Below are 27067 nucleotides of genomic sequence, written 5' to 3'. Positions count from 1 at the left end.
CTCAGACCACTTGGAAACCTCTTTTCATTTCTCTAGTTTCCTTAACTAGCTGCACTTTAGAGCACCAATACACCATTGTGTGCTTTTGCGTATCACGAAGCTGAGAGAGATATTCCCTCTTTAGCCTTTTAAAACCGCTAATTTTAGCTGTCTATCTACAAAACTGCTGTAGCTTCCAACTAAAATTAAAACGCAAAGGATTTTTTCAGCTTACAAGGGCCTCTAGTTGCCAAGCCACTATATTTACTCTTCATGCCATAGCCCTCTCTATATCACAATAGAATCCCAGTTGGAACTTAAACAAACTGCGCGCACCCCCCCCCCCAACCCCCCACCCCACCCACCCACACACACACTCACGCCTTTGCCCAGCATGAATCTAATGAGAGGTGCCTTCCAGGCACAGAAACATTAAATTAAACCCACGTAAAACTATACCTTATTTCTAATGTTTACCACTACAAACATGGATCCCTTAAAATCACCTTTGGTTTCCTAACACTGGCACTTGTGTGATGCGTATTTGCAACCTGTGTTACTTGCCACTTGTCAGCCCAAGCCTTAATATTGTCTTGCTGCATTTGGACATGTGTCATGAGAGAGTACCTTTAAGAAATGGATGTTTAAGCAATGTACCTTTAAGAAATGGAGCTGATCATATTACTGAAGTGATGTCAGAGGGTGGGGGGAGCTGAGCTCACTTCTGCTTTTTGAGTTTCAGTTTGAGAACGCAGCTGGGAGTGTCTGTGTGTTTTTGCTGTGAGCTGCATGAAGAAACACAGAGCTGGTCTGTTGATTTCTGCAATCCAAAGACTATAAATATATTGAATGTAACCTAATGTGCTCCTATATTTGAAGGTTTGAAGTCTTTTGGATGTTTAAAGGAACAGTTTGAAGGATTATTTAGTGTTGTAGTCTTTTGAAGTTATCTTTGAAGAAATGGGTGTTAAGATATTCAATGTTTGTTTTAAAAAGGTTAACTTGAGTTCATAGAATAAACATTGTTTTGTTCTAAAAACCACTTGTCCATTTCTGCTGTATCACACCTGGAGAGTACGCCGTGTGCTTCCCACACCACAATCTATTAAAAGTTGTGGGTCAGTTAAACTCCATGAAACACTTTGGGGTTCTGTAAACCCGGACCCATAACACATGGAATGCTTCAAATATTAAAACCCAGTAGTAACCTGCAAACAATTCTTACTTCAGTAAAATAGCAGAGAAAATAATATCATAGACAATTACTGGGCTGAAATGAATGAAACCTTTTGATTTTTAAACTCCCTTCTGTACTCTTTCCATTAATATGAATGTAAACATGGAAGAGACAGTGCAGAGCAATTTCCTGATATATATCAGTAACTTGGTGGCTTAATTTATCCATATCACATGTATTGAATTTGTTATGTACATCACTCACTCCTTATTCGATCAGCACTATTTTGTTTTATAGATACTCCCACATCTATGCACTTTTGCTACGAGACGGAACTTCCAAAAGCTGCAGATTACCAAATCTATTCCAGACTTCATCATTAATAATTTCTGTGGAAGGGCGGCATGGTGGCCTAGTGGTTAGCACTGCTGCCTCACGGCGCCACAGACGTGGGTTTGATCCTGGACCCGGGCGACTGTCCGTGTGGAGTTTGCACATTCTTCCCGTGTCTGCATGGGTCTCACCCCCACAACCCAAAGATGTGCAGGCTAGGTGGATTGGACCTGCTAAATTGCCCCTTAATTGGAAAAGAAATACTGTGGGGAAAATTCATTGATATTACAGGGATTTCACAGGAGATCCACTTATACAGGAGGAAGTCTGGATTTCATGCTGTTCTAATTGCACTTTGTTTACTTACTTAGGTCCCAAACCAAGATGTTATAATGCCAGAGATCCAGCTCTGAACTCTACTGCTTGGTTTGCCAATTACTTAGGGAAATTTCTGATCTATACAAGCACAGATGACCTAACTATGCTCACCAATAATGCAACAGTATGTATAACAATGTATTCAGTACCTTGAGTTATCTTCCTTTCTTCTTTTATCCTTACAAATGAATTCATTGTCCTGTCTCTTCCTTTTGTCCATTAAATATAATATTTGCTGTGAAAATCCTAATGCATATTAACCCCTGCTTTCTACAGTTACAGATATTTGCGGCCAACCAGGACAATATAAATCTTCTCAAGAGTCTGAAGCTTCCTGAAGATATCCAGAGGCTTTACGCCAGTGCACTCTTCAAAAATACAGCTGTTAATGTGTCAAGGTATCTGCTGTTTACGACTTCCAGAATAGTTAAAGTGACATTCGCATAACTGGGAGTCTAATAGATCTAAATACTGAAATGATTAGTTTTCTTTAACTCGGAGAAGGCTTGAAAGCATTTACCGCTTTCTTTTCATTCATGAGCTTCACTGATGAGGTCAGCATTTATTAGCCATCTCTAATTGCCCTTGAAGAAGGTATAGCAGTGAACCTTTCTGAACCACTGCAGTCCATGTGGTGCAGGTACATCTACAGTATTGTTAGGAAGGAGTTCCAGAATTTTGGCCCAGTGAAGGAACAGTGGAATATATTTTCCGGGTGGTGTGCGACGTGGAGGGGAAAAGCAACTGGTGGTGTTCCCATGTATCTGTTCCCCTTGTGCTGCTTGTGGTTTTGGAAAGTACTTTTGTAGGAGCCCTGTTGAGTTTCTGCAGTGCTTCATGTCACAAGTACACCTTGCTGCTGCACTGCATCATGTCACTAATGGTTAGCACTGCTGCTTCGCAGTGCCAGGAACCCGGGTTCAATTCCCGGCTTGGGTCATTGTCTGTGCGAAAATCTGCATGGTCTCCCCTTGTCTGTGTGGGTTTCCTCCAGGTGCTCCTGTTTCCTCCCACAAGTCCTGAAAGACGTGCTGTTAGGTGAATTGGACATTCTGAATTCTCCCTCAGTGTACCCGAACAGGCGCTGGAGTGTGGCAACTAGGGGATTTTCACAGTAACTTCATTACAGTATTAATGTAAGCATACTTGTGAGACTAATAAAGATTATTAGTAGTAGTACAGCAATAACATTGCTGGAAAGAGTAAATGTTTATGGTGGTGAATGGAATGTCAATAAAGCTGGTTGTTTTGCTTGGTGGTGGCCGGGCTCTTGAATGTTATTGGTGCTGTACTCATCCACAAAAGTGGAGCATATTCCATCATACTCCTGACATGTACTGCCCTGAAGTTGGTGGACAGGCTTTGGGGAGTCAGGAGGTGAGTTACTTGCTGCAGAATTTCCAGTCTCTGCCCTGATCGTATAGCCACAATATTTAAATGGCTGGTCCAGTTAAGTTTCAGTTTAATGATAACCTCCAGGATGTTGATGGTGGCACATTCCACTTTGAAAATGCATTAAACATTTCTATTGGAAAATTTGTGCCTTGTTACTTAATTTAATATCAGAATGAATTGTAAATTACCTAACAGTTGATAAGCATTTTTATCAGAGCTATTGTTCATTGGAACCATAGAACTTTGCAGCACAGCAGGATACCATATGACCTATCCTGCCATTGCCAGTCCTACAACATTGTCATCCACTTTGTTTCATTCCCCCTTTATTTTCTTTTTAAGATTTTAGTAGCTATTCTGGGTTCTGCTTCCAGTCCTTTTTCAGCTGTTCCATATCCTAACAAGGCTACATGACAATACTCTAAAACTCTTCTTTTGCATCAGAACATAAGAGCAGGATTAGGCCATTCGGCACCTCGAGCCTGCTTGCCATTCAGAAAGATCATGGCTGATGTAATTGTGGCCTCAACTCCACATAACCCTTGACTCCCTTGTCAATCAAAAATCTGTCTAACTCAGCCTTGAATATGTTCAATGACCCAGCCTCCACTTCTCATTGGAGAAAAGAATTCCAAACACTAAGGACCCTGAGAGAGGATCCTCATCTCTATCTTAAATAGCAAATCCTATATTTTGAAACTGTGCCCTCTAATTCTAGGTTTCCCCCTCAAAGGAAAATATCCTCTCAGTAACACCCTCGGAAGTCCCCTCAGAATCTTTAAGATCATCTCTCATTCCTCTAAACTCCAATGAGTATAGGCTCAACATGTTCAATCTTTCCTCATGAGACAACCTCTTCAACCTAGGAATTAGCCAACGCAGGAATTAGCCTAGTGATTCTTATCTGAATTGCTCCCAATGCAAGTGTTCGGCCTCAAGTAAGATGACTAAAAGTGTGCACAGTACTCTTGCAGTGGTCTCACCAATTCTTCTTTTTATGGTGATCTGAAATTGACACCCTCTAGCTAACAACTCAGCAATCATTGAAATTAGTTTATCTATTTTACCTCATCAACACCCTAATTACTAGTTTTAGCAACTCCCATCAAATCACCTATTTTTAAAAAAATTCCCAGAGTTTTTTTACTTGGCAAATCAGTGTTTAATGATAAATAAGTCTATCAAAATAAGCAACTGTATCGGAAACTTAACTGTTTAGCCTTTGACGCAAAACATCAATAATGTTCTCTGATTAGTGGTGCCCAACCTGCTCGCCCTGTTACATTGGTGGAATAACTTCTTCTGTGTCCAATACCACTCGCCCGGGAAAGTTTTCGGCTTCACACTTACTATACCATACCATTTGACTTCAACATGGTACTTCATGTAGTAATGGACAAGCCAGGCGGGAATCAGCAACCTAGTCAAAGTTCACTAGCCTGTATTGCAGGTATAAACTCTCCCAGGACTCCACGGCTGTAGGAATCCCTCCAAGAACCAGGAAACAGCTTCTTTGCTATTGGTCGAGAGGACAGGTTCACGCAGGCTCACCTCCTGGTCCTTCAGCCATTGGCGGTGCAGGGTCACCGGCTGCTGCAACCGGACCTTCTCATCTTGCATGTAGCCCAGCGGCATCGTGGCAAGCTTGCTCTGCCACACAGGGCGGCAAAACTACAACTAGACCCGGTAACTCAGACATCAACACAACGCCAACGAAAATTATTTTTCAGCTCGCCACACCTGCCACAGGATGATTTACCATATATTGTGGTGGAATTTGAGCCTGGAACCCCAGAGGATTGTTCTAGGTTTGTGATTTACCGGTTCAGTGACCTATACCACCAGGCCACAGGAGGAACCCAAATGTGAGGGGGTTTCCTTCGAATGGGAATTGAATCAGATTCCTCAGGATGTAATTTTCAGTCATCTACAGTCCTCGTCTCTACCAGCTGAGTTACAGAGCCAATGCTCAGAATGGACAAGAAAGCCTTTAATCCATCTTCTTGCTTGCTCCAAAAACCAATTCAAATTGAATTCATCATCCCCACAAAATAGACATGCTAAATCCAAGCCGACCGAAACAAACATTGGACTTGATCCAAAAGGCCAAGAAGCACTTGTTTATTTGGCCTTCACTCTGTAAATAAATCAGATTGCTACTGTAAATTTTAATCCAATTCAATGTCTTCAATGCACTTTTGATCATTTTTAAGGAAAAACAGTATGGAAATTAAAGAATACATATTGCTTTTGATGCCAGTGATTTAATGAATGTGACAGTGTTTACTTTGTTGGTTTACTATTCTTTATATTGTGTTGCATTTCCCAACTGCATCTGCATAATGAATTCTGATTGGTGTCCGTGTTCTCAATTTTTACGCAGCATTCCTGACAGTTTGGTTTGCTTTATTGTGGGTACCTCAACAGTTCAATCTTTAACAGCACAGCAGGCTATAACTCTGCTCAAGAAAGCAAACAAAGCTTGCCAGACTCCTAGCACAAATGGAACAGCACCAACAGATGAACAAATGCAGGTAGGAATTCTCTACCTGCCTTTAGTGTGGCAGGACATCGTTATTAGCAAAGATGTGCCCTTGGTCCAAGCTTATTTCCTGGCCTGTGCCATTTACTTTATTTTGATAGGCACACGGCGTTCGCCAGTGGGGCAAAGGCTGACTGTGACAAGCTTTATGAAGGCTTGTCACAGCATCGCAGTGCCAGTGACCACAGTGCTGTCAGTAAATCTGCATCCCGCCCCAAAATAATTTAGCTTTTAAATAAAAACAGAGTGCAATAAAATCTCAGCCGGTCTGGCAGCATCCGTGGAGCGAGAAACAGTTAATGATTTGGTCTAATACGACTCTCCTTCAGAACTGTCTTTAATTTAATTTTAATTTTTGTGCTTGTAGATATACAATTGATTGTTCAGCAATCGATTTCATACAGGTTAAGATCAACTTCCAGCAGCAGCCATGGAGTGAGGGGTCGCACATTTGGTGGCTCCCACTCAAGGTGGATTCTTTCGGTCCTTCCCCACCCGAATGGTGTGGTATTTCAGGGCAAAAAGTATATGAGTGCCCAGGGAAGGTAATACTACTCTGGTGAGGCTGTTGTATGAATCAATGGATGAGAAGTGCCACAAAAAGAGAGAGCAGCTAGACCAGGTGAAGATGACAGAGGGCAGTGCTGGAGGGCAAGGGGGCAGTGCTGCCCGCCCAGTGGTCGACAGAGCAGCTGATGGAGTTTTTGAATAACAAATTCCAGCAGCAGAAGAAGGCGGATTTGGCCAAGGTGGTGGAGTCTCTTCAAGCAGTGATTTGAGCGAGTGGATAAGAGGCAGGAAGCACAGGGCCTGCCGATTCAGACGGTGGAGGAGCATAAGGAATGGCTGGCCTCGCTGAGACAGAGCTGGGGATGGTGTTGAACAGCCAGAAGATGCTCAGAGAGAAATTGGAGGACTTTGAGAACCATTCTAAGAGGCAGAATTTGAGGATTGTCCGGATGTCTGAGGGCATTGAGGGAGTGGAGGCCGCCAAGTATGTTGAAGAGGTTGACGGGAGAGGGGGCCTTCAACCGGCCCCTCGAGGTTGATCAAGCGCGCAGGGTGCTGAGGAGGAGCCGCAGGTGGGGGAATCACCGAGGGCGATGGTGGTGAGGCTGCATCCATTTTTGGACAAGGAAAACGTTCTGAAGTGGGCGAGGCAGACCAAGAAATGCACCTGTGAATGGAGTGAGCTGCAGATTTACCAGGACCTGGGTGCGGAGCTGGCAAAGCGGAGGGCCGGGTACAACCAGATAAAGGCGACTCTCTTTAAGAAAGTGTTGAAGTTCAGGGTTTTGTACACTGCCTGTTGGTGGGTAACGCAACAAAAGCAGGAATTTTATTTTGACTCGCCAGAGGAAGCAATGGACTTTCTGAAGGACCATGGCTTGGGAGGTGCGTGAGGACATTGAACTTTGGAGAGGAGCTTTGTGTTCATTGTAAGGCAAATGAGATGGGCAATTTGGGGTGGGTTTTGATGGAGGAGTGGTGATGGTGAGTGTGCCTTTTGTTTCTCTTTGTTTGTTGGCGGTTGGGAGGTTTGGGGGGGTGGCCTGGAGGGGGAGGGGAAGTCAGAGGTCTTGGGCGGGGGTCATCATGCTAGCTGGGCAGGTTAGTTAACAGGAGTAAAGTGGGGTTGCCAGGAGGAAGGCGTGGGGTCGAGGAGTTGGTTTATTGTTTGGGGTTAGAGGGGTTGCTGCCATGGGTGTGGCTGGTGTGGCGCTGATGGGAAGGGGGGAGATGGCGGCCTACATCTGAGGGTGGGCCTGGAGGGGCGCATGACGCGGGCTGGCTCAAAAAGGGATATGGCTGATCGGCAGGAGAAGGGGTGTGGGGAGCCCGCCTGGCACTTCCAAAGTGCCCAGGTGACACTGCCAGTTGGAAGGGGCACTGCCAGGGTGCCACTGTCGGGGATTCTTTACGGGGCCACGGAGATCGGGGCGCCATTTAAAAATAGCGTCCGATCTCTCGCTACAACAGGGAGTTCCGCCAAGCGGAGCTCTCCATTTTAAAAAAACGGGACTATGTGCGGCCTCGGCCGTGCGTTGCCCGTTTAGGCCCCTTACTCAAAGCGAGTCGCTTGAATAGTCATGTGTTTCTTGGCACTGCGAGTGCCAGGAAACACGCGGCTAAACGCGCTCATTCAGGGACTTTATTCCCTTTGTGTGTATATATGTAAAATGACTTCAATAAAAATACTTTTGGAAAAACAACACTGGATCAACAGACCTCCCTTGCATCCATCATTGCTAAGGTGCAAATGACAGGAAGTATGTTGGATTTTATATTTGTATATTCAACAGATCGGCATGCATATTTGCCCTGATGTTTGTGGGTAGGATCCAGGGCAGGAAAGTATTTGGGGGGGATGGAATGTCCTGGAGAGGCTAGGAATGCTGAGATTCTGCTAAATTTATAATTACCATTTTCTGCTGCCTCTTGCTGGCCAAATTGGCAGCTGCAACCTCCTTCCAGTTTGGTAGCTGGCCAGCCTATCAATTTGGTTCCCGACAGTGGCGAGTAAGAGTTCATGATTTGGTTTGGGAGTGGGGGTTGTGGCGGAATGTGGCAAAGGCGACAGAGATATCAGGCTGGAGGTGCGGGAGGTTGTCAGTTGCGGCAGCGAGGAGAGGCTCCCTCTGGTAGAAGGGAGACCAAAGGCTTGCTGAAGGGGTTAGGAAGGCATCCTGCTCTTCTTCGCTTACATAGAGTGCTCTGAAAAGCACATGTCTGCTGGAGCTGGCAGCTAGCCTTCAATTTGCTGCCAGGTTTCCTGAGCCCCATAAAACATAGCTAATAACTTTAAACCATGCTTCCATTTGCGATGTGGGAGCCTGATATAAATATATTAATGAAGTGTCATGCCTCGCCAAACAGGGCATGCACAATTTGCCAATGTAACATGGTGGCAGATGCATGGATGGTGGACAGGTTTAGAGAATCAGGAGGTGAGTTAGTCACTGCATAATTCACAATTTTTAACATTTAATCTCCCTAACCCCAACTGCTTGTCATGGGAGATTTAATATTGAGACCATTGCACATTCTATCATATCCAGCAGGTAGCCCCAGAAATGGTGGGGCTAGGCAGGGAACGAGCGGATTATTCACTATTGTATTTCCTGCCTTCTTCTTTCCATGTAAATTGAGTGGAAAATCTAGCTCCTGTTGGATTGGATCCATTTTTGTGCTGTTATTTCAGTATTATTGTCTGATGTTAACATTAATAATTCAGACTGTACTATAATTAAACACTAAAATCACCAATGATTTTGTTTTCAATCTCTGCCAATACACCACACATTTCCTATTGACTCCTCTCCTTTGACTCCACACTCAAGCTAACCAGAATTCACACAACCTCATTGTTCTATTCAATCCAGGACTAAGTTTCAAGTCTCGCTTTCTACCCACTGACAAAAAAATTGTCCAGTCTTAATTACCTCTTGTTTTGGGTTCTGTCATGCTTTCCTTGTTGATTTCCTGACCTCCATACACTAAAACCTCCTTGTCTACAACTTGTTTCACACTGAGCCCCAGATGCCTTTTGCCCTACCCTCATCCACGCTGATCCACTTTGATTAGCCATCAAGCAACAGATTGGCTGTAAACTCCATGCCCTTGTCTACAAATGTATCCATATCCATGCCCCATCAAGCTCTGCAACCTTCTCTAGCCTCCCTCCCTGTCCTCTGTTCCCCCACTGTTCAACTTCCTGCTCCCTCTTTGTTCATATAACCTTATCTGATTAATCTTTGGCATTCAAACTCTTTTACCTCTCTATTTCATTCATTGCTTTTAAAACCTTAAAACATTCCTTTTGGTAAAATCTACTATACCTGCAAATTATTATTCAGTAAGATCTCATGCACCGATGAGGACAATGCATCTGAAAACCCCGATGGTTGTATTTTCTTGCAGCTTGCAGTTGCTCTAGTGAGTAAAATTACAAACTTCTCCTCCGATACTCTGACTAATCTTGGCCAATCAGCTGCTGGACTGTCAACAACACAGATCAGTAAGATTGGTGGAAGTAATATCTTCAACTCCTTGGGCAGCCTGCGTCAAGTCAATGGCTGGACTTACGGAAAAGCTAATGCATTGATAAAGAAATTGACCAGTACGGGTATCAACTTTCAGGTAAGATTTAAATAAATCAAAGCAAACCTTTTCTGCAATTAATGAACAATATAGGACTGATTCCATATTGCCAATTAGGAGCATTACAAGCACATGGTGAAAACCTGCTGAATGCAAGAAGCAATGCACTGCCAATTACAATTAATGGATGGAAATCAGAAGCTACATAATTTCCCACCATACAAATCCCCTGTGACTTTCTCCCCCAATTAGGAGTACACAACCTCTCGTGTCAGAAGATATGGACAGAGTCATCGTGTTGGATTTTCATCCTTGAGGGGAATAGAGAGTCAGAAAGATTCCTGACTTGGTCTGCCCATCTCAGGAGAAAGTGCCAGGAGAGACAGGATTGGGGGTCGAGGAGGGGGGGGGGGCTGGAGGGGAGTGTGGTGGTTGGGGGGGGAGGGCGATTCCTCAAGCTATAGCCAGACCAGCTGAAATGGGAAAGATTTCAGAGGCAGCCACAGGGACTGCCAGGTGTTTAAAAGGCCCACCGAGGTGCGGTGGCCTTTTTCCCCAGTTATAATGAAAAAGATAAGGCCCTCCTCTCAACCATCTCCCCCACTGCCGGTTTTTCACTATAGGGTTAATTGGTTTTGCACAGTGAATGTCCATGGTGGGTGGGTGGCGAAGCATTTTTTTCATGGGGCATCAGGGGAATGGGGGTAGATGAAAGGCATCCATTGGCATGATGGGGGCCTGAAGAGGACTATTAGAACTTAACATTCAAAAGATTCCTTTGTGCAGACTATGGCTGATGGCACCCCTGAGGTGCGATGAACCACACCTCCTTAAAACGTGGCCCAGCCTGACAAAGGGCTAGGACAAGCCTATCTCTGCAATGGAGCTGGCTAGGTCTGGGATGCAAGGTGCCGGCTCGCAACCCAAACCAGCCCGCACGCTTAAAAGGCACTTTAAAAACCAGAAACTCCGGAAATGGGGTCAGGAATCCTGGAAATGGGTTCAGGCCACCATTTTCACTCCTCCATGGAGTCTCTCAGACTCCATAGAAATTCAGCCCATTGATCCCCATTCTAATGAGATTTATACCTAAATCCAGTCCTAATATAATGATTTATAAATTAAGCCACCATACATGATAAATGACTTGAAACATGCTCCAGCATAATCAAGCGCCCTATAATGTAATCACATTCAGGCGTTGTGTAAGGCCAGGGGTCTGCAGACTGAGGGAATAATAGCCAAATGATTAGAGTTCATGACGTCTAACCACAATTTATATTCTACTTACTAGGTTAACAATGCTACCAACCTATTGAATTTAGGAACCTTAGTAGTTGGGCTTTCAAATGATGAAATAAAGAATATCAATAGCAGTGTGATTGCTATTGTTGCGACCGACACTACTTTTGTGGAAAATGTGTTGCTTGCTCCTGAGCCTGTGAAAGTACTTGTTGTCCAAAAGGTAAGTGACCAATAAATATGCATACAATGGTGGAATAATAATTGCTATTTTATTTTATTTTTCAGGACTTAATACAGCTTTTGAATTTAGAGTTCCGCAGGTTGAGTATCCCTTATTCGAAATGCTTGGGACCGAGAGTGTCTCAGATTACCGAATTTGTTGAATTTTGTAATACCAAGCTGCAAAGACCCTCGGACACAGCTTGGAGTCGCCGATCTGTGCTGTGTCTGACGGGGGGTGCACGGCTTCCCTCCCGACAGAGAACCAGTTACCAGCTTCAACTCTTTTGGTGCAACAAACTCGTGCACGCGTGTGTTCGGCCACAGTGCTCGGAACAGCAGACACTGAGGACTTGAAACATGATTTTGGTGCTCGAAAAAAAGTGTGAATTTCAGAGCTTTTCGACTTTTGAATAAGGGATACTTAGCCTGTACTGGTGACCAACACGATTTACACTTCCTTCAAAATTCTCAAGTTCTTTATAATTAGTTAATATCAGTACTTCAAAAGACTTTGATCTTTCACAAGGTAACTCCTCCAAAGCTCCCTGCACCTGTTTTTATTGTAAGGCCAATGGTGCAGGAAGAGTTGGGGTTTGGAAACCAAGCCTAAGAGTCTCCACTCCCTCACATCTCAGCGCAATGGGGCAATGGATTTTTAGCATCTGCCATATCAGATAAAGTGTCGTGACAGCCCATGAAATGGCGCAAGTGGGGCCAGGGGATAGATTTGTCCACTGCTTGGGCAGACAACGTTTCTTCCTCCTCCCTCATTCCTCCTGACGTTCCCAGAGACTTCAGCAGAGTTGCCCAGGAGTTTTCAGGCAGGCATACACCAGCACTTAAATGGAATCCACACTGCTAAGGTTTTAGCCCCAGTTTTATAGCTGCATAAATATGGTAAAATTTTCAAATCTGTACAGATGCTGAGGAATCAAGAGGCATCACATATCAGAACACTGCAGACACACGGTGTATTTTTTTGTTAACTGGAATACATTCACTATCTTCTGATTATATACTAATGGCAAATAGGGCATCTAACTACCAGTACTAAATCAGAAAGTCTCAACTGGAATGCTGTTCTCTACATGTCAGATTTGTTTCCTTGATGGCTCATCATAAATACCACATTTTTTATGTGGTGCTGTGGCAGATATTGTTTTACAAACATGAAATGGGAATGCCTATGACTAGTTCTCATCTCTAAAAACATAGCCAACACTCGGGGACAAACTCACCACCAGTTTTCCTTCTAAAGCTGTGCACATGAATAGCAATCATGAAGGCAGCTCACAGGCTGCTCACAAGCTGACTCCTTTAGGATATTGAACATAAAATTGAATTAAATAAACCGTAAACAAAAAGAAAATGTATGGGGATAATTTCTGCCCATCTACCTGATAGGAAGAAGACCTCTTTCACTTTTAATCATGCCCTTGATATGCCCCACCCTGCCCTTCCCCCACACTGTTGTCGGTCTGTATCTTTAAACAGCTACAGCAATTCAAATGTTGCAACAGTACTTTATTCCCCTGCTGTAATTAGTTCTGGCATGATTTTCAGTGAAGGTTCTGCATTAAGAAACCAAGATGAAGAATTTATTTCAATATAAATTTACTTTTGCTGTTGGTACAGATGCTGCCTGTTTACCATAGTGTACCCAGGAAAATAATAAAGCTTAAACATTTTTGTTTTGAGATGATACTAGATTAGAATATGCAAAATGATGCTGAGGTCTGATGTTTTGATCAACTTTATTGAATAATGCTGTACAATTAAAATATATTTTGTTGCTAATTGTACTTCATTTGGACGTACAAGGTTCTTTGTGACAACACAAAATACCTAAACCTCTAGGATAACATTCAGCCTTCCATCCTTCTACTCTGAAATTGAAACTATGAAATGTTATTGGGATTTTTGTGTACATCTGCTTTGTTGTCTGGATTGTTTGAGCAGAACTTTGAGGCAATCCTCATGTCCAGTCTTCATCTTATCAAAAGATTGCCGACTGGTTGTGATCACCATATTGTTGGATCAATTAATGTCAAAAGCAGAAAATCACGGGCAGACCACCTGCCATTGTTTCTTAAGGGTGTTGGAATGTGCAAGTAATGTGCGAAGACCCTTAGAAAATTCCACCCATTATACTTGGCTATTCCCACTTTCATTTTTTGTGAAGGAGTTTCACTATTAAATAACATATATTCCAATCTAGAAATCCTTAAGCTTCCCAAGAGTAGGAGTCCATCTTTTAAACAGAGTGCTTTACTTCACTCTTATTAAATGTTTTCATGTGTTTGATTCTTGTTTAGATTATTGAATCTTCAAATGATCCCATCACAGCAATCCAGATTGTTCCATCTAAGCTTGCAACCAAAATACCTTTGCCTCGACTGATTTCCAGAAATATTAACCTAAACCTTGTGAATAATAAGCAATGGATACCGGAACAAGTAAGCTGTTTAATTGTTTCATAAAACTCGCCCAAATAAAAAGTCTGAATAATATTTTGTGAAATTTCATATTCTAGGTGCAAAGATCCAATGCTGTGGCGTAGACAACTTTTTCACTTTTGGAAACCAGTTCTAGTATCAACTGAGGCATAGCATAGGCCAGATGCAGATTAAATCTCTGATTATTTGGTTCCAAGTATTTTGCTTACCCTCCAAAGAGCACCATTTATTACACTGATACAAATTTTCTATTTCTCTTACCTGGAGTGATCCCTGTAATTCCTCAGTAAGAGAATGCCAAAGTGTGCTCAGCTTTGTGCTGAATATCCATGCCTATAAGAATTTGGCATACTATCCAAGCACATCTTGTGTAGCACCCTAAGAGTTGGAAGAGGGAGATGGACTAATTACCACTTCAATCTATCGACTGAGAATTAAACATTCTTTATTCATCCTACCCACTTCCGCATTCTATTGACTTAAATCAAAAGAAAAATTACCCATCATGTATTGCAAGTAAATAACCTGCCCCTGCTCCTTCCAAAATTAAAATCTAGTCCAGTTACTTTTATCCTTTTCGCAAAGATTGTTTTCCAGTTCAGGGGTGTCATTCTCCGACCCCCCGCCGGGTTGGAGAATCGGCGGGGGCTGCCGTGAATCCCGCCCCCGCTGGTTGCCGAAGTCTCCGGTACCGGATATTCGGCGGGGGCGGGAATCGGGCCGTGCCGGTTGGCGGGCCCCCCTCTCGATTCTCCGGCCCGGATGGGCCGAAGTCCCGCCGATAAATTGCCTGTCCCGCCGGCGTGGATTAAACCACCTTTTGAACGGCGGGACAAGGCGGCGTGGGCAGGCTCCGGGGTCCTGGGGGGGGGCGCGGGGCGATCTGGCCCCGGGGGGTGCCCCCACGGTGGCCTGGCCCGTGATCGGGGCCCACCGATCCGCGGGCGGGCCTGTGCTGTGGGGGCACTCTTTCCCTTCCGCCTCCGCCACGGTCTCCACCATGGCGGAGGTGGAAGAGACTCCCTCCACTGCGCATGCGTGGGAAACTGTCAGCGGCCGCTGACGCTCCCGTGCATGCGCCGCCCGGGGATGTCATTTCCGCACCAGCTGGCGGGGCAACAAAGGCCGTTTCCACCAGCTGGCGGGGCGGAAATTCCTCCGGCGTCGGCCTAGCCCCTCAATGTTGGGGCTCGGCCCCCAAAGATGCGGACCATTCCACACCTTTGGGGCGGCGCGATGCCTGTCTGATTGGCGCCGTTTTGGGCGCCAGTCGGCGGACATCACGCCGTTTCGGGAGAATTTCGCCCCAGATTACAAAGGTGAATGGGCAGTGTGCTACTTCATTGCACCATCTTGTCCTATTACAGAAGTTTGTCCTATTACATAAGTCTCTAACTACATTTGAATTGCTTGTTTATGTGCAAGGAATTTACTCTTCGCTGATTAAGGGATTTAGTCAACAATCAAAATGCTAGCTGGGGACAATGTATTGCTTCCTTTATGTTTAAACAAAATTAAAACAGATAGCATGATACTGATTTTGCATTTTATTGTAAAATTGAAATACTTTTGCATAAGAGTTTAGCACTGGGGCAGTTGAAGTTTAATAATTTACCGATTCATTTTGTGTCTTAGTGGTAGGTCTGTTGCATAACAATTCCTAATAATGGGCGGGATTTTCCGCAAACGGCGCAATGTCCGCTATTGGGTGCCAGAAACGGCGTGGATCAGTCCGGCGTCGGGCTGCCACAAGTGGTGCGGAATTCTCCACACCTTTAGGGGCCAAGCCTTCACCTTGAGGTGCTAGGCCCGCGCCGGAGCGGCTTCCGCTCTGCTGGCTGGCGGGAAAGGCCTTTGGCGCCACGCCAGCCGGCGCCGAAAGGACTTCGCCAGGCGACACATGCGCAGGAGCGTCAGCAGACGCTCACGGCATCCCTGCGCATGCGCAGGGGAGGGGGTCTCTTCCGCCCCCGCCATAGTGAAGACCATGACGAAGGCATAAGAAAAACAGTGCCCCCATGACACAGGCCCGCTGCGGATCGGTGGGCCCTGATCGCGGGCCAGGCCACCGTGGGGGCACCCCCTGGGGCCAGATCACCCCGCGCACTCCACAGGACCCCGGAGCCTGCCCGCGCCATCTTGTCCCACCGTTGAAAAGGAGGTCTAATCCACGCCGGCTGGCGAGGGTTGACAGCGGCGGGACTTCGGCCCATCGCGGGCTGGGGAATCGCCAGGGGTGGGCCCGCCGACCGGCGCGATTCCCGCTGACCGGCGTGGCACGATTCCCACCCCCGCCGAATCTCTGGTGGCGGAGAATTCGAGACACGGTGGGGGCGGGATTAACACCAGCCCCCGGCGATTCTCCGACCAGGTGGGGGGTCGGAGAATCGCGCCCAATATGCTGATATCTTCTATATTTCTTGCAACACCTAGCTAGATTGTAATATATTGTTTACAAATCCTCCCATTGCTCATCTACTCCATTGCACCACTTAAAAATCTCACCTGCTCTGAACCAAACCTCGTGTGGTAAACAATCTGCCATTTGCAATTTTGCTCATTATTTATAGCTTTTGCACTTCTGTTTTAAAGTGTGCAATTTGTAATAATGGAAGGGAAAAATGAAAATCGCTTATTGTCACAAGTAGGCTTCAAATGAAGTTACTGTGAAAAGCCCCTAGTCGCCACATTCCGGCGCCTGTTCGGGGAGGCTGTTACTGGAGTCGAACCGTGCTGCTGGCTTGCTCTGGTCTGCTTTCAAAGCCAGCGATTTAGCCCTGTGCTAAACAGCCCCTGTTTAGAGAGAAAAGCAATATCGGTTTCCATGTACCTTAAAACTATAGTGCAATAATTCTTGCAAGTTGTCGTGAGTGCTGCCCGTTAGGCTAACCCCTGTGTATTATTTTCTTAACATTTAGAATTCAATTTGAATAATTGTGACCTAATTGTACAGATGAATAACAACTGCTCCTAATGAGCTAAAATTCCCAAAAACAGGTGTACAGTTTATGATTATGATTTTTATTTTAGGCTGCTGTGTTTTTTGGCACTTTGACAGGAAATTCTACCATAAACTTTGATGAGTAAGTATTTTCTCAAATGCATTTTCTACATTTTCATAGGGCGTACTAACGTTGTGTTAAATGCCTTAGTTGAAATGACAAGACAGAAATTTGATAGCAATTATACAATAATATCACATAGGCATTCAATCAGTAGTAAATACAGAAAATACTTTTTTAGATCTGCAAATGATCTAATCCTATATTTGCTTGGGTGGAATATCTGTTTCTTCCAAAATATTCAATTATTTATAGTTCCAGAATCACATTTGAGTCATGATCAGTTTGAGCAATTAAAATTAATCTTACAGAGAAAGGAATTGACTTCTAGACACTGGTTAGATTCATAGTACATGAACTGCATATTGTAAAAGCAATTCAAAAGAAACGTTATTGTAGAATAAGGGTCTGGAACCTATAGGCTTAATGTGGGACTGAGTACATTACTGCCTGCACAGTGATGTAAGCGAATACATGACCTGCAACTAGGGGTCTGTCCAGTATTGGACAGAGCTATCTGCAGAAACAAGCATGGAGCCAACTCCTAGCTTGAACCTTTTACTACTTCTTGTACTTAATAAATACATACTGTTAATCAGACTCTGTAGATCATCAACACCTGGCAATAATTGTAATCTGTATAAAATGGTGGAGAAAGATAATACCATTATAATAGACCCTTGTTTTCTAAATGCTAGTTAATGAAAATCTCATTGCCAACATGTTATTCTACATTGCAGCGTTTCAACCTCCGTTCTTCAAGGGTTCAGTTGTGCAGCAGGGAAGAACTTGAACAGTGAACAATTCCAGAAGTTTGTTAAAGCCACGAAGGGTAAGACTTCACTGAGCCATGATCAGGTCAGTTAATTTAAATATTAAACTTTACTTCATCTATATAACATAGAAGGAAGTGACATATAGGACACGATCTACTGGCTGTTCATGCCGGCAGGATATTCCAGTCCCACGCCAGTGCATGGGTTTCCAGGATGCAGTCACCAGGAAATCCCATTGACAATGGCGGGGCCAGGAAATCCCATTGACAATGGCGGGGTCGGTAAATCCCGCTGGTGGGCTGCCTCCGTCGCTGAAAAGCACGCGGCAGGTTGGTCGGTAAATCCCGCCCATAGTTATTGTGTTCTGCTACATTTTAATTGAAGCCTGTAAGGATACTATGCAGATCTACATCCTTGTGTTAAGATTGTGCTGTGTTACATAAGCAATGAATGTGTTAATTATATACAAGTCTTTTCTGAATTCTTTTCACAAAGTCCTCAAATAATTTATTTTCTATCGATGAATGCTGTTTTAAACATACGGTCTAAGGAATTTCTCAACAGGTTTAATTAAGCAGCACAATTTCAATCCTTTTGTTAAAAAGTTTGGTTCCTTAACTAAGTTGCAACTATTTCAAATTCAATCTAAAATTCTGTTTCAAGACATTTGAAAATAATGAATGTTCATAAATTACCATTTTTGCTTGCTTCACTTAGAGGGAAATCAGAATTAAGTGCCCAAGATATTCACAGATGCTAGCATTTATTATAATCCATTGAAAATCTACATTCTAGAAATGAAATAAAGCCATTTGAACCTATCAATTGCGTATAGCAATAATCTTTCTCAATATGGAGCATAAATCGACAAACAAAACTATTATGGCCAGTGTGTTAATCGTAACAAATTTTACTTAAAACTATTTGACTAATTTGAATAAGATTTAGAGAAGTAACATCAAAAATTTAAGTTAAAATTAGAAGCATTCTGGCTTTGTGAACAACTGAAGCAAAAATATATGGGTCTGTTTTTAACTCTATCAGTGGACGGGTTATAATAATTTAACATCAGTTAGAATAGAAAACTGTTTATTCATCGTTTGCTCTAAATTAAAATCTATTTGATTTTTTTTTAGATAAAACCATGTGGTCCATAAGCAGGAAAACATACTAATAAATGTACAGTGAACAAAAGTTAGGTCTAATTACATGTATAGTGAATTTAATTTAATGGTGCAAACTTGTTTCTTCAGCTAATATGCATGGCTAGAAGACTGAATCCCAACGGAACACCAGGAAACATTTCTGCTTTGCCTGAGGATGTCTTGTTATTCTACGAGTAAGATTTGCATTGTTTTGAATAGACAAATGACACATAGAAGGTAGGAGCAGGAGGAGGCCTTTTGGCCCTTCGAGCCTGCTCCGCCATTCATCACGATCATGGTTGATCATCCAACTCAATAGCCTAATCCTGCTTTCTCCCCATAGCCTTTGATCCCATTCTCTCCAAGTGTTACATCTAGCCGCCTCTTGAATATATTCAATGTTTTAGCATCAACTACTTCCTGTGGTAATGAATTCCACAGGCTTACCACTCTTTGGGTGAAGAAATGTCTCCTTATATCGGTCCGAAATGGTTTACCCTGAATCCTGGTTCTGGACACACCCATCATTGGTAACATCTTCCCTGCAGCTACCCTGTCTAGTCCCGTTAAAATTTTATAAGTCTCTATGAGAACCCCCCTCATTCTTCTTCTCATATGACAGTCCCGCCATCCCTGGAATCAGTCTGGTAAACCTTCGCTGCACTCCCTCGAGAGCAAAAACATCCTTCCTCAGAGAAGGAGACCAGAACTGCACACAATACTCCAGGTGTGGCCTCACCAAAGCCCTGTATAATTGCAGCAACACATTCCTGCTTCTGTACTCGAAACCTCTCGCAATGAAGCCTTCTTTACCGCCTGCTGCACCTGCATGCTTACCTTCAGCGACTGGTGAACAAGGACATCCAGGTCCCCCTGCATACTCCCCTCTCCCAATTTACAACCATTCAGGTAGTAATCTGCTTTCCTGTTTTTGCTTCCAAAGTGAATAACCTCACACTTATCCAAATTATACTGGATCTGCCATTGACTTGCCCACTCGCCCAACCTGTCCAGATCATGCTGTAGGATCCCTGCATCTTCGTCACAGTTTCCACCCCCCCCCCCACCCCCCCACCCCCCACCCCCCCACCCAACTTGGTATCGTCTGCAAACTTTGAGATGTTACATTTTGTTCCCTCATCCAAATCATTAACATATGTTGTGAATAGCTGGGGTCCCAGCACCGATCCCTGTGGTAACCCACTAGTTACTGCCTGCCAATTTGAAAAGGACGCATTAATCCCTACTCTTTGTTTCCTCTCTGCCAACCAGTTTTCTATCCACCTCAATACATTTCCCCCATTCCCACACGCATTAATTTTGCACAATAATCTCTTATGCGGGACTTTGACAAAGCCTTCCAGGAAACAGTTATTTTCAGTACAAAATGTTTATTCCACTTTCATTTCACAAGAATTGGTATGTTTATAGCTTCTAGTCTTGAATATCCATCCTTCCTGCTTTTGATACTTCCAGACATCGACTATTCCAAAATTACCAGACATCGACTATTCCAAAATTATCCCTCATCTTCTGCCCTCTACAAACTTGAGTTCATGCAAAATTCAAATCCTGTTCATCATCATCATCTTGTCTCGCTGAACAACATTGGCTCCAGGTCACCAAACAACTCTATTTTAAAATTCTTATTTCTTATCTTCAAATCCCTCATGCCTTTGCCCTGTCTATCTCTGTGTAATTTCCTCTCGCCCTAAAATCTCCAAACGTTAGAAACCAGAAAATGAAAATATTGTCAAACGTGCTTCATTAACAGCGAGTCAAAAGGAATTTGGAGGAGTGTCACCATCCAAATAATTATTTAAAATCTAGACTCTTTAAAGCCAATATTTTGGGGGAAATTTATGGAGATGACTGGAGATCTCAGCTGCCAATTGGTGAGACACACACGTTGCCTCCTTTTGAGAAAGGCTTGCCATATTATGAGCCACTCAGACAATTAAAAGGCCATGGGATCAGGACCATGGGAGCGGAAGTCCCTCCGGCCAAGAGCTGTTGGTCAATCAGAAGCTAGGAGCCCTTTTGCCCAGCAGTACCACTCGGGAGCCGATTACTGCTACTGGAACAACATGCACAGGAGGTGATCACAGTGCAGGCCAGAGTTATGTGATGAGGAGAGGGGTTTAATAAGGGAGGGGTAGTGGAGAGGGAGCTGTAGCATAGTCAGCAGCAAGGGCAAGGGTGGCATGACTCTCAGTGGATCATGTCCCTGCCCGGTGTCTTTTCTCTTGATCAGAAACTGAGTGCCTTCGAAGGAGGGACTCTCTCCCCCCTGCACTGACACTGTCCCCACCCCACCCCAGAGACCACACTGGTTTGCATATCATGCTATTTGGATGGCAATAGGTCTGCCCATCACTGTGTTCTACCAACAACAGCAGGAAGAACCCTTAATTGGACATTAGTTATCAGGGCCTTACTTAGCGGCGGGGTGGGAAAGTTGATCATGGGCCTTCCTGGCACAGACTTAATTTGGGTGGAAGGTGGTGGGGTTAATTTTTTCTTGCTGTTTTCCTCCACTAGCTCCGCTATGATAATGATGATGACAGATGAAAGGTCAGCATTTATAGTATAAAGGTTAAGAAACAAAAAACGTGTAATCAATCATAAAGTGAAATTTAAACTGCAATATTCAACTTTTTAGCCCTGAAACATTCTCAAATGAAACTTGCACAGACTTCTACCGTGCAGTTGGACATGCCAACCTTAACATTTTGCCTCAAGGATCTCGAAGAAGGAGGAATCTATTGGAAAATGCTAACAAATGCCTGGTAAGCACAAAGTCCAATTTAGTAATAGGATCTGTATTTAATGAAATGAACATTGACATTTGGGGTATATGTTTTTTGTACATCTTGTGGCTGGCAACACATCCCTACTTGTCTGCTGTGCAAGAAAGATTAGATTATCCACTGTCAACTTGTGTTCCTTGCTTGTAAATGTTTGTAACATAATACTGTGAAGTGTTTCTCAGTTAGTGTCACCAGTAATACAATTCCATATCTGATTATTGAGTAGGGATTTAAATACTTACTGGTTTACAGTTAATAATTATGTGTGGAATTTCTAGTTAATGGCTTACATTTTGGAATTGTGAAGTCAATAACTGACCTATTTATAAAAAGATTATTGGTGACGTTACCATTGGAAAGTCCAGGTCATCATTTGCTTATATGTGAAGTAGGTAGATTTATAGTTAGTCTGTAACTGACAAATTAACTTACTTTTCCTGGCACTTCGAAAACATGCAATTAATCTTCATTTAAAAAAAAATTTATGTTTGCAACAAGTGGCACATTCAAATCGGGATAGTTGTAGCATTCAAATTAAAAGGTTATTGTGCTGGCTCGAGACAACACTCTGGAGGCTTCCAGTGGTTACAAAGACAGGTATGCATACAGGCACAGAATGTTCTAGGATGGGTCTTAGCTCTCTGGCTTCGGGGCCTACACTGCCCAGGACCCTGCTCCCAGGGCCCCCCGCTAACCCGCTATTGGCGGGGGGTGGTCACACGTTTCCATGCGATTGGCCCCGAGCAGGTCACATACCAGACATCACTCTGAATAGGTTAAATATACATGGAAAGAACATCAGGGAAGAGAGAGCTCATCAAAAAGTCAGTCTGTCAAGGGACATACGAGGGCTCCCAGATCTCCGTAGTTCCCGCACTGGCTCAACAGCCTCCACGGTAGTCATGTTGTCGGCGGCAGTCGACAGTTCAAGAGGAGCTACCGCCTCTGTGGGGCAACTGGTCTCTCCAGCTCCCATCTGCTCAGCTGGCTGGGCTTATTCGGGAGTTCTCTGCTCCCTCTGCCCAGGAACATTCACAGGAGTGTCGATGACACTAGTGGGTCCTGACTGTTCTTGAGTGCGGGTCACTGCCCCCCAGCTCCTCAAATGATCAATATGATTTTTGATGGTCCTACCATTCACATTCACCACATATGACATGGACCCATACTGGGACACAATTTGCTCGGCCAATGTTTCAAACCAAATCCGAGTCCTCCAACCGGCAAGACCTCTCGCCCTTCTGTGTGGTATGTTTCTTTGGATGGTCTTCTTTTTTTCTTTTTGTTTTATAAATTTTGAGAACCTAATTATTTTTTTTCCAATTAATGGGCAATTTAGTGTGGCCAAACCACCTAACCTGCACATTTTTGGGTTGTGAGGGTGAAACCCATGCAGACACAGGGAGAATGTGCAAACTCCACATGGACAGTGACCCAGGGCTGGGATTCGAACCTTATGAATAGCACAGGAAAATCTAAGCAGACTTTGAGATTAAAGAAAAGGAACATAAACTAAAAATACTGCTCACTTACTCATCATTTTACACTTATTCTTATTTTTAGAAACTTTCCAATAAAAATCTGTCAAAGCGTGATGTGACAATATTGAATAACTTGATCTGCGACTATCAAGGAGACATCACAAATGCTGATATTTCTATATTAGAGGCATTGAAAGATTGTACTGATTTTACACCCAAGCAACAGAATGGTATTAACTTCCAGCTGAACAATAAAGACCTCCTCCCATTTGGGTAAGTTTCCCATTTATTTCACATGGCAGGTGACACTAATAGAAACAACCTAAATATGTGTTCTCCCTTTCAAAGTAATTTATGCACTGAACATAAATAGTCCAATAAACACTGATAGTACAAAGAAGTGGGAATTTAGTGTTAATTTTTATTAAGATTATAAATGAATGCACTAAGAGGGATAGATTGTATATAATATAGGCTTCATTCAAGTTACAGAAATTGTATAATTGCCATTGTATTATGAGGATTGTGACATTTTATTATAACATGCAATAAGTTCCTTTGTATCATATTCAAATAAATGTGGCTTTAACAGTGTAATGCAACACGGTGGCACAATGGTTAGCACTGCTGCCTCACAACACCAGGGACCCGAGTTCAATTCTAGCCTTGGGTGACTGTCTGTGTGGCATTTGCACATTCCCCTCGTGTCTACGTGGGTTTCCTCCACGTGCTCCTGTTTCCTCCCACAGTCTATCGCTTCTCGGCCTTTTGGCTAAGATTAAGTGTCTGTAGATTGAGCCTTTGGTTCAGATCTGGTATGTCTCTCTTGAATTGGATTCAATTTGAATTAGTTTTTTGGAGCAGGCGAGGAGCTGGATTAGGGGTTCGCCCCTGACCCACACTCTGAGCCCTGGCTTGGTAACTCAGAAAAGGTAAAGACGTGCAGGTTAGATGGATTGGCCATGCTAAATTGCCGCTTAGTGTTCAAAGACATGCAGATTAGTTGGATTAGCCATGCTAAATTGCCCCTTAGTGACCAAAGATGTGCATGTTAGGTGGGATTACGGGCATATGGTGGGGGAAAGTGGGCCCTGGCAAAATAATTGCATTATATTTGCAACATAGTCTGCACACCACATTTAAAATGAACCACCTATATTCGAGTAAATATAGTTAATTACAGGAGAAAATATTTTAATTTTAGCTCGAAGTATTTGACTTCAATTTGAAATTCAAGTGAAATGTTACAATGTACTTTCAGACCATTGGTGGCGACTTGATGGGCTGAATGGCCTCCTTTTGCACTGTCGGGATCCTATGGAACAGGAACATGAATATCTAAGTTTCATACAGTTTTGTTCTATTGTGCCTGTATTCTTTAAATAAACTATATTGTATTAATTGCAAACACTATCTTAATTGTACGGTAACTAACACATTTATAAATATTTTTCTTCAGTGATCCCTCCACATGGACAAAATCCACACTGAGAAATTTGGATGCACTTGTGTTTGCTGTGAATAGAAGTACATGGAATAAAGTCAGCACGGTATAAAACCATTTAAAAAGCTTGGAAATTCTATTAAATGGATTAACACTTATATTGTAATACCTGACAATAGTGCTTGCTGGCACCAATGTGCTAAGCCCTAGTATAAATAATATCTAGCTCCTGGTATTTTAATGAGCTGATTTACAATATGTTGGTGTGCTGGAATCTGCATTGTTTTAGAAAACATTTTATTGAAGCATTTGTCATTTTAACACTCTAAACAACCGAGTGGTCGGACACACGCAACAACCTCACAATAACATACCGAACTCCCACTCCCCCCCCCCCCCCCCCCCCGCCCTACCTACCTCCTGACTATCCATATATTTAATTCCCGACCCGTATTCTTCACTGCCATGCCTCCATTTCTTCCCCCCCCACCCTCCCCCCCCCACCCCACTCCCTTTCCCCACCCTCTTCTGCTGACGGTCAGTTTTCCTTAAAGAAGTTGATGAACGGCTGCCATCTCCGAGCGAACCCCTGAATTGAACCCCATTAAGACAAACTTAATCTTCTCTAGTCTGAGAAACTCTGCCATGTCACTCACCCGACTCCTGACTTTGGAGGCTCCGAGTCCCTCCATCCCAGCAAAATCCGTCTCCAGGCCACCAAGGAGGCAAAGGTCAAAACGTCGGCCTCGCCGCCCCCCCCCCCCCCCCCAAAAACATATGTTCATGATCCGCCGGACATCTCCCACACCGCCCATATCTGTCCTCCATCTCCTCAAAACACCTACTCATCCGGGCCACAGTCATATGCGCCCTGTGGATCCCCTTGAACTGGATCAGGCTAAGCCTGGCACACAACGAGGATGAATTGACTCTCCTCAGGGCCTTTTCCCATAGTCCGACTTCCAACTCCTCCCCCCTCCCAATTCGTCCTCCCACCTCCTCTTCACCTCCCCAATTGGGACCCCTTCCCACTCCATCAATTCCTTATATATTTCCGAGACCCTCCCCTCCCCAACCCCTGTTTTTGACATCACCTTATCCTGTAGTCCCATTATGGCGAGGAGAGAAAAGCCTGGAACCTGCCAACAGACGAATCCCGCACCTGCAGGTACCAAAGTCCGTTGCCAACCAGCAACTCGAACTCCTCCTCTAGCTCCTCCAGGCTCGGGAAAACCTCCTCGATGAAGAGATTCCCAAATCTCTCAATCCTTGCCTGCTGCCACCTCCTAAAGCCCCTGCCCAGCCCCCCCGGAGCAAACCGGTGACCACGCCGACACCCCCTCCAGTCTCATGTGCTGCCTCCATTGCCCCCCCACACTCAGAGCTGCCATGACCACTGGGCTTGTGGAGTACCGAGGTGGCGAGAACGGCAGAGGTGCTGTTAACAGAGCCTCCAGACTCGTGCCCTTACAAGATGCTGCCTCCACTCGCTCCCACACCAAATCCTCCCCCACTTCCTAACCATCGATATATTAGCCGCCTTATACTAATTAATAACGTTCGGAAGGGCCAAGCCACCCTCCCTGCGCCCCCGTTCCAGAAGGACCTTCTTCACCCTCCGGGCCTTCCCTGCCCATATAAAACCCAAGATCGCCGCGTTCATCTTCCTGAAAAATGCCTTGGGGATGAAGATTGGGAGACACTGAAATACAAACAGCAATCTCGGGAGGACTGTAATCTTCACAGTCTGTACCCTCCTTGCCAAAGACAACAGGAGCACGTCCCACCTGCAGAAGTCCCCTTTCATTTGCTCGATCCCCCTGCCCAAATTTAACTTATGGAGCTGACCCCAGTCCCTTGCCACCTGAATCCCCAGGTACCTAAAACTCCTTCCCACCACTTTAAACGGCATCTCCCTCAGTCTCCTCTCCTGCCCCCTTGTCTGGATCGCGAAGACTTCGCTCTTGCTCATGTTTAATTTGTATCCTGAGAACCGACTAAATTCTTCCAGTATTCCCATAATTCCTGCAATTCCCCCCAACGGATCTGTTATGTAAATAAGCAAATCGTCCGCATAGAGCGAGACCCTATACTCCACACCCCCTCTCACTATCCCCCGCCAAATGTTCTATGACCTAAGCGCCACTGCCAAAGGCTCTATGGCCAGGGCAAACAGTAGTGGGGAGAGTGGACACCCCTGCCTTGTGCCCCTGCACAGACTAAAATACTCTGATCGAAACCAGTTGGTCCTTACATTCGCCACCGGTGCCTGATAAAGCAGCCGGACCCAGTCCACAAATCCCTGCCCGAACCCAAACCTTCCCAGGACATCCCACAGGTATTTCCATTCTACCCAATCAAAGGCTTTTTCTGCATCCATGGCCGTCACCACCTCGATCTCGTGCCACTCCGCTGGCATCATTATCACGTTTAGGAGCCGTCTAGTATTGGACTGATGCATGATCAATGACCACTAAAGCGAGGTTGTAGTCCAACTAAAGGCTTTAATAAGCTAGATGTT

General features: G+C 44.2%; 1 protein-coding gene across 1 annotated transcript in view; it reads left to right on the top strand.

Annotated features, from left to right (window-relative positions):
• LOC140393469 (uncharacterized) overlaps positions 1-27067 on the top strand; it is a 470641-nt gene that overhangs the window by 424055 nt on the left and 19519 nt on the right. Inside the window, exons 184-195 of the mRNA XM_072479798.1 lie at positions 1861-1991; positions 2144-2265; positions 5646-5796; positions 9726-9944; positions 11200-11370; positions 13688-13828; positions 16859-16911; positions 17631-17748; positions 18920-19005; positions 21474-21600; positions 23185-23375; positions 24562-24652. Coding sequence (XP_072335899.1) covers positions 1861-1991; positions 2144-2265; positions 5646-5796; positions 9726-9944; positions 11200-11370; positions 13688-13828; positions 16859-16911; positions 17631-17748; positions 18920-19005; positions 21474-21600; positions 23185-23375; positions 24562-24652 — 1601 coding nt within the window. The remainder of the gene's footprint in view (positions 1-1860; positions 1992-2143; positions 2266-5645; positions 5797-9725; positions 9945-11199; positions 11371-13687; positions 13829-16858; positions 16912-17630; positions 17749-18919; positions 19006-21473; positions 21601-23184; positions 23376-24561; positions 24653-27067) is intronic.

Source organism: Scyliorhinus torazame, chromosome 17 (assembly GCF_047496885.1).
Source record: "Scyliorhinus torazame isolate Kashiwa2021f chromosome 17, sScyTor2.1, whole genome shotgun sequence".
NCBI classification, from domain to species: domain Eukaryota; kingdom Metazoa; phylum Chordata; class Chondrichthyes; order Carcharhiniformes; family Scyliorhinidae; genus Scyliorhinus; species Scyliorhinus torazame.
Note: the sequence above shows the minus strand (reverse complement) of the source record. Positions and strands in the feature narration are given on the sequence as shown.